The 8,176-nt window shown below is 40.7% G+C and overlaps 1 protein-coding gene across 2 annotated transcripts in view; it reads left to right on the top strand.

Moving 5' to 3' along the window:
* Positions 1 to 8,101, top strand: part of LOC106884191 (uncharacterized) — a 10,739-nt gene extending 2,638 nt beyond the window's left edge. Inside the window, exons 2-5 of one of the 2 annotated variants that reach the window (XM_014935429.2) lie at positions 1,085 to 1,568; positions 2,580 to 2,738; positions 4,281 to 4,505; positions 5,972 to 8,101. In XM_014935429.2, coding sequence (XP_014790915.1) covers positions 1,086 to 1,568; positions 2,580 to 2,738; positions 4,281 to 4,505; positions 5,972 to 6,727 — 1,623 coding nt within the window. In that variant the 5' untranslated portion in view covers position 1,085 and the 3' untranslated portion in view covers positions 6,728 to 8,101. The remainder of the gene's footprint in view (positions 1 to 1,084; positions 1,569 to 2,579; positions 2,739 to 4,280; positions 4,506 to 5,971) is intronic. The other variant, XM_014935428.2, reaches the window with a different exon arrangement.
* Positions 8,102 to 8,176: the final 75 nt, after the last annotated feature.

Here is an 8,176-nt window from a genome sequence, read left to right as displayed (position 1 = left end):
TGGAAAGCGGACGTTAAACGATGATGATGATGATGATGATGATGATATATATATATATATATATATATATATAGACATACACAGACATTTCTGAAGTAAATAAGTGCCCCCTCATATATATCATCATCATCATCATTTAATGTTCACCTTCCATGGATGGGATATATATATACCGGAGTAAGCACATAAAATGTGCAACAAGGTGGAAAAAAGAGTACTCAAATACCAGAGGTAGAGTAATATGCTTTATTTAAAAGCAGCAGAAATATAACAAAAGACTGTTACTCTGAGTTTCACGTTCCCGTTCATCGGACAGTTTTGTGCACTCCACTGGTTATAACGAGTGTCCCTGTTGATCTGATCAATGGAATCGCCTGCTTGTATGCAAATAGCTGAGCACTGTACAGATACATGTACCCTTAATGCAGTTTTTAGGGAGATTCAGCATGACATAGAATGTGACAAGGCTGGCCCCTTTGTATAACAGGTACTACTTATTTTTACCAGGGCGCAACATCCAGCCAGGAATTGAACTCACGACATTATGACTGTGAGTCAAATACCCTAACCATCAAGCCACATAGCTATGCTGTCAAATACATTACTCCCACTTACTCCATTACTCTCTCTTTTACCTGTTTCAGTCATTTGACTGCGGCCATGCTGGGGCACCGCCTTTAGTCGAGCAAATCGACTCCAGGACTTATTCTTTGGAAGCCTAGTACTTATTCTATCGATCTCTTTTTGCCGAACCGCTAAGTTACGGGGATGTAAACACACCAGCATCGGTTGTCAAGCGATGCTGGTGGGGGACAAACACATACACAAACATGCATATATATATATATATATATATATATATATATACGACAGGCTTCTTTCAGTTTCCGTCTACCAAATCCACTCACAAGGCTTTGGTCGGCCCGAGGCTGTAGTAAAAGACACTTGCCCAAAGTGCCACGCAGTGGAAATGAACCCAGAACCATGTGGTTGGCAAGCAAGCTACTTACCACATTGTTTTGTAAATTCTCTCCCTCTTGCTCTCATTCTGATTGTGACCCCTCTGTTCTCTCTTTATACTTAGAATGGCTTTTTGTGAAGATGCTGAGCTCTGGAGATTATTCAAGAAAGCCGAGACAAGTCTTTTCAACTTTAGATTCCAATGCATGAAACCCGAAGAGATTTTTTGTTCTCTTAAACCAGTTTGGAAATCCGCAGCTACCATCTCAGAGAAAGAAGACATAAAGCAATTATCTTTCGAAGGTGTATTAAAAGTCTTTATGAACATTGCCGAGAGCTGTGGTGGCTTATGGGCCAGCGTCATTGACAAATACTACTCCGGATGTAAAACTGACTACTTTCGTATTCCTTTCATGTATGTCTTGAAGTTGGTGTCTGAAAGGAGAGTACGACTTGAACGAGGAGATGCTCTTGTTCCGTTCTGTCGACTGCACCATGTCATGACGGCACTCTTTGAGCTTATGTTGGAATCCAGTCGGCAGCAGTTTCAGAAGATTCAAATGGACCTCATCGATGAAAGAATTGAAAAACTGTTTGCTAATCTCCAGGTAAGAAGAGCATTTACAGGTTTTATCATTCACAGCTGTGATTGGTGGAGTATCCGTTGGCTGAGTGGGAAGCATGTCTGTCAAACTCCTGGCTGTAGATTGAACTAATTTGTAATTAGCAATCTTGACTTAGTCCACTTGGTTGTGTGTTGGCACTCCGTCACTTACGACGTCGAGGGTTCCAGTTGATCCGTTCAACGGAACAGCCTGCTCGTGAAATTAATGTGCAAGTGGCCGAGCACTCCATAGACACGTGTACCCTTAACGTAGTTCTCGGGGATATTCAGCGTGACAGTGTGACAAGGCTGACCCCTTGAATTACAGGCACAACAGAAACAGGAAGTAAGAGTGAGAGAAAGTTGTGGTGAAAGAGTACAGCAGGGTTCGCCACCATCCCCTGCCGGAGCCTCGTGGAGCTTTTAGGTGTTTTCGCTCAATAAACACTCACACCGCCCGGTCTGGGAATCGAAACTGCGATCCTATGACCGCGAGTCCGCTGCTCTAACCACTGGGCCATTGCGCCTCCACTCTCTTGGTTGTAAATAGATACCATCAAGTGGCACATGCAGCTTGAGACTATAAACATTAGAAATATTTATAATTAACATGTAGCATGTAAGCCTCCTCTCCCTCACAAATACTCCCCCCATTTAGTACTGGGTCCTATTTCCCTTTCCTTTCTCCTTGTTCTTTTTCTGTTTTGCATGTTACTTGACAACCTCACTAGTGCTGGTGGCATGAAAAAAAGCATCCAGTCCACACTGTGAAGTGGTTGGCATTTTGGAAAGGCATCAAGCTGTAAAAACCATGCCAAAAACTGACAATGGAGCTTGGTGCAGCCCTGTGACTCGCTTTCATCTCAAACCATCCAACCCATACCAGCACAGAAAGCAGATATTAAATGATGATAATGATGATGATGATGATGATGTGTCCCAATGTGTAATTTAATTATATGATTATTTATTTATTTATTTTTTTTTGTTATTTATTGTTTGTTTCTGTTTGTAGAAATATTTCCAGTTGAAATGTCTGCACTGTGAAAGCAGCAGAACTGCCAGTAGTTTGTCTCATGACATAATTGATGCCAAAGCGAAGTATTTCCCTCCCTGTATGTCGTACCTCCACACGGCGCTGCGGACCAAACACAGACTGAAGCACCACGATCGAGTAAGATGGTTTTGTCTTTTTTTTTATCTTTATCTTTTACTTGTTTTAGTCATTGCACTGTGGATATACTGGGGCACCAAGGGTCTTTTTTTTTGTCAATTTGTTTGACCCCAGTACTTATTATTTTTTTGGGGGTCAGGGTTCTTATTCTATCAATCTCTTTTACCAAACTGTTAAGTTACATGGATGTAAACAAACCAGCACAAGTTGTCAAGTGGTGTGTGGGGACAAACACAAACGCTCCCTCCCCACTACACACATATACACTTATATATATACATATACATATTTATAACTGTTCAACCCATGCCAGCATGTAAAACTACTGAGTTTTAGGAGCATAAACAAACCAACACCAGCTGCAAAGTGGTGGGTGGGGAAAAACACACTCACACGCACACACATGTATATATATTTATAACTGCTCAACTCATGCCCACATGTAAAATAGAAAGTTAAATGATGATGATGATGATGATATATATATGTGATCAAACAGACTCCTATGAGGCTGCTGTTGGTCTCCATCAGCAAGATTTGTATAATGTAGTAAAATCTATAAAGAGGAACGTTAAGAACACCATCAGAGTGTGATTGTTGCCAGGGCCACTGACTGGCTCCCGTACCGGTGGCACATAAAAAGCACCATTCGAGTGTGAGGTCGTTGCCAGTGCTGCTGGACTGGCTCCTGTGTAGGTGGCCCGTAAAAATACCATTTTGAGCGAGGCCGTTGCCAGTACCACCTGACTGGCCCTTGTGCCGGTGGCACGTAAAAGCACCCACTACACTCTTGGAGTGGTTGGTGTTAGGAAGGGCATCCAGCTGTAGAAACTCTGCCAGATCAGATTGGAGCTTGGTGCAGCCATCTGGCTCGCCAGTCCTTGGTCAAATCGTCCAACCCATGCCAGCATGGAAAGCGGACGTTAAATGATTATGATGATGATGATGATGATGATGAATACAGTGAAGTTGGCGTGAAAAGTGGAGGATCAGTTAATTATGGTTTTATTCAACATATTCCCTTCTCAGATTCGCACACTTATTCTAAGGGTCCTTCAATTTCTCTAAGCCCTGTAAAAGAACTTGGAAGATTGGACCTTCAACCAGCCCTTTCATGATAACCTTAAAGCCAGAAACTTTTCAGCACTCCACCCACCCATCCATCTATCCATCCATCCCTCCACCCATCCACCATCCATCTTTCTTTCTTTAAAAGCGGGAGTTAACAAGCCTGAAAAATTATATAATCTTATGAACAATTACTCATCTTGGACATTTAAGCCTTCAGCATTCAGAATATTCTGTCAAATTTATATTTATTTATTCACATTATTTTGAATTAATCATGCATTATCTCATAACTGTGAGATGTAATTGCTTATTTTGTAGACTGACATTGTAGGGTAGGTTTGAGAGGCCAAATCTGGCTGGTTTGACCAGAAAGCAGGTAGAATATTTGGGCCGGTTATGGCTGATTTAAATGCTAAAGGGGTGTAAAATGTTTTCAACCGTTTATATTTTGTCTTTTGTTTTCTTCAATAGATCCGTTACACGTTATTCTTAAAGGAAGCAGGACTGCCAGTTCACGAAGCAATTATGTTTTGGCGAAACGAGTACTCCCAGTCGTGTGCCGATGCTAAGACAGCAGGGAGTTGTAATCACACCTGGCACAAAGATGAGAAACGCTACGTGTATAACATTCGACATCTCTATGGCTTAGAAGGTTCACGAGTTAACTACAGAGCCCACACTTGTTCTCACATCCAGGTATTATTACATGCTTCAGTTGTTAGCAAATGTTTGGTCACTGCATCTGTCAAAACTTCCATGCCCCTGAAATTCACCAACTAACTTCCACTTGCGAAGACCTGTTGAGGCAAGTGAAATCGAAATTGAGTTAAATTTGACGACTGGCACCCATGCCAACGTCGTCTCCCTCATTGGACACGAAACTCAGCTTGCGAAGTCTTATTGGGGCAAGCGAAAGCGAAATTGTGATGGCATCTGTGCCTAGCGACGCCTTTCTGGCACTTTTGCCCGCAGCATATGTAAGGACTTTCGAGCGAGATCGTTGCCAGTGCCCCTGGACTGGCTCTTGTGCGGGTGGCACATAAAATACACCATTTTGAGTGTGGCTGTTGCCAGTACCGCCTGACTGGCCTTCGTACCGGTGGCACGTAAAAGCACCCATTACACTCTCTGAGTGGTTGGCGTTAAGAAGGGCATCCAGCTGTAGAAACTCTGCCAAATCAGATTGGAGCCTGGTGTAGCCATCTGGTTTCACCAGTCCTCAGTCAAATCGTCCAACCCATGCTAGCATGGAAGGCGGACGTTAAACGACGATGATGACGATGACGATGAGTACACCTGATGTCCACCTACCTGTTTTTTTTAATGACTCATTCAATGTTCACTTCCTGTGCTGTATTCTATGTACTGTTCATGCTTTTTTGGCTACTTTTTCTGATGAGTTTTAATGCACCTGAGCATTGTATACAATCAATTCGTTATTTTTATTATTAATGGTTTTGTGGTAAGAAGTTTACTTCCTGACCACATGGTTCAGGGTTCAATCCCAATGTGTTGCACCTTGGGTTAATGTCTTCTACTATAGCCTTGGGCTGACCAAAACCTTGTGAGTGGATTTGGTAGATGGAGACTGAAAGAAGCCTGTCATGTGTATATGTGTGTGTGTGTCTGTGTCTCTGTTTGTCCCCCACCAGCATGGCCATAGTCTAATAAGTGAAACGAGTAAAAGATAAAAGATAGCAAATGCAAAAGAAGAAAAAAAAAGTGAAGTATAAAAAGAAAGGAAAGAAGCAATAAAAATCAGAGCAAAATGTGAGAAGAATAAAGAGGGAGAAGGGCAAAGAAAAAGAAAAGGAGGGAAAGCAAGTAAAAAAAGAAAAAGAAAATAAAGGACTGTGAAAGATAATGATTTTTTTAATGTTTACACTACATGTTTACATTATATACTATATCGACTTGTATGCCAGAAAATACAGTATATAAAGAGCTTCTTTCATTTTCCATCTTCCAAATCCACTCACAAGACTTTGGTCACTCTGGGGTTATGGTAGAAGGTACTTGTTGAAGATGCTCCACAGTGGGACTGAACCTGGAACCATGTGGTTGGGAAGCGAACGTCTTAACCTACATAGAAAATTCATTATTTTACATCGAGCCCAGTTGTGATTGTCTTTTGTCTTTTATTTAATTTTAATTTTCTTCAGGTTGCTACTGATGGTTGCCCCTTTGTAAGTTTTGATGAACAAAATCTGAAGAAGTTCCTGAAAGAAACTCCTGCAGACATTCAGGAAGACATCAAGAAATTGGTTCAGAAGAAACTTTATTGTGATGCTTGCAGAAGATTCTTCACTGCCAAATTTGAAAGATCTACTCCTGAGGATTGTTCTATGGCACAAATGGAGAAACCTAAAGTGGAAAAAGTTGAAAACAGTGAAGAGAAATCTTTAAATTCTTGCAGAGAAAAGCATCTGGTTTTGAGTAAAACGACTGATTTTGATGGTGAGGAAGACGAAAAACAAATCAATGAAAGGCGCTTATGTGAAACTTTGAATCCTTTGTCAGAGGAACTAATTAATTCAAAATCATTATCATCAAATAGCTTATCACCACCCTCAAAAATTAGCAAGACTGTTTTAAATGATATCAATCAATCCCATACACAAATTAATCATTTGTCTTTGCGTTCTTCACATAATGATGGTGTAAACTTGGCAACAAGTTTGGCATCAGCTAAAAAACTAGAACTAAAAGACTGTAAATTAGAACCAACGACTTTCTGCCATGAACAAGGTTTATCACAAAATCAAAGATCTGATTTCACCAAACAACAGATGTCTTCAGATAAACAGATAGATCAAAGCAAAAATACAGGACATTGTTTTAATTTGAAACCAGTTCATTTTTATGAACTGTGTAAACATAATTTGGAAAAGACAGAATCAAAACCGAAACCAAATTAGAAGAATATTTTTATTTATTTATTGGCACCTTGGGCAAGTGTCTTCTACTATAGCCTCGGGCCGACCAAAGCCTTGTGAGTGGATTTGGTAGACGGAGACTGAAAGAAGCCTGACGTATATATGTATATATATATATGTATGTGTGTATATGTTGTGTGTCTGTGTTTGTCCCCCCCAACATCGCTTGACAACCGATGCTGGTGTGTTTAGGTCCCCGTAACTTAGCGGTTCGGCAAAAAGAGACCGATAGAATAAGTACTAGGCTTACAAAGAATAAGTCCTGGGGTCGATTTGATTCGACTAAAGGCGGTGCTCCAGCATGGCCGCAGTCAAATGACTGAAACAAGTAAAAGAAAAAAAGAAAAAATTGAGTAAATTAAAAGAAAATATATGAAATGAATTGTTTGATTGGAGAATCTTAGAGTTTGATGTGAGCCCCAGTGAAAATAACCACATAAGTTTGATCTTGTCTTGCTGAATGTAATGTACTGGAATGGATAAGTGTATTAACCCCTTTTTGATACTAACCCGTCCATGATCGTCCTGCTTGTATGATATAAACTTCCTATTTTAAAGTGATTTAAATTAAAAACTTCCTTCAAAATTTCATGTTAATTTATGTTCCAAACACCAGCTTGATAATGACTATCGACACTCATTGCAGCAGCCACCCTACTTTGCGGAGCTCATTTCTAAGATGGGTTGCAGTTACTTTGATTTTGCGGGGTAAATCGGTAACACGCGGAGGGCCAGTTATTTCGGTTAGTGTATGGAGTAAGGGAGATAACCAAAAATTCTTAACTATTTTTATTGATAAAATAAGCATCAGAGCTGCTTTGCCCACCCAGGGACGGCAGAAAAAAAAAAGCTTGAAGATATTGTAAACTCTTTTCCTGATGGCGACTAAAGCTATGACAATTGTTGGCGTCACAGATGTTTCTCTCCATAGCCTGTACACTTCATCTGAGGGGAACAACGAGAAGTGCACTAGATTTCTCGTCTGTTACAATTCAAGGGAAGTAATCGTCTGGAACGAAGGGAGGCAACTTTAAATCAGACGAGAATCAAAAGGCTAATCTGTGTGTCACTCGACTTGCTAAACATGACAGCTAAATATTCCTCAAATCTTACTCTTAAAAAAAAATAATATAAGCAATAAAACAAACAAAACACGCACACAATGTAACTCTTGTTGCATCTTGCCTAAAAATGAAATAAAAATGAAAAGACTGTATCCGAACAGGTGGCGCGTTTCTTTGATTAAAAGTCGATATGCTCTTAGCTAAGCTATGTTTAAACAAGTGTGGAGGCGCAATGGCCCAGTGGTTAGGACAGCGGACTCGCGCTCATAGGATCGAGGTTTCGATTCCCAGACCGGGCGTTGTGAGTGTTTATTGAGCGAAAACACCTACAAGCTCCACGAGGCTCCGGCAGGGGATGGTGGCGAAC

The sequence above is a fragment of the Octopus bimaculoides genome, chromosome 13, assembly GCF_001194135.2.
Source record: "Octopus bimaculoides isolate UCB-OBI-ISO-001 chromosome 13, ASM119413v2, whole genome shotgun sequence".
Classification (NCBI taxonomy): domain Eukaryota; kingdom Metazoa; phylum Mollusca; class Cephalopoda; order Octopoda; family Octopodidae; genus Octopus; species Octopus bimaculoides.
The sequence above is the reverse complement of the archived record's forward strand: the minus strand, read 5'-3'. Positions and strand labels throughout refer to the sequence as shown.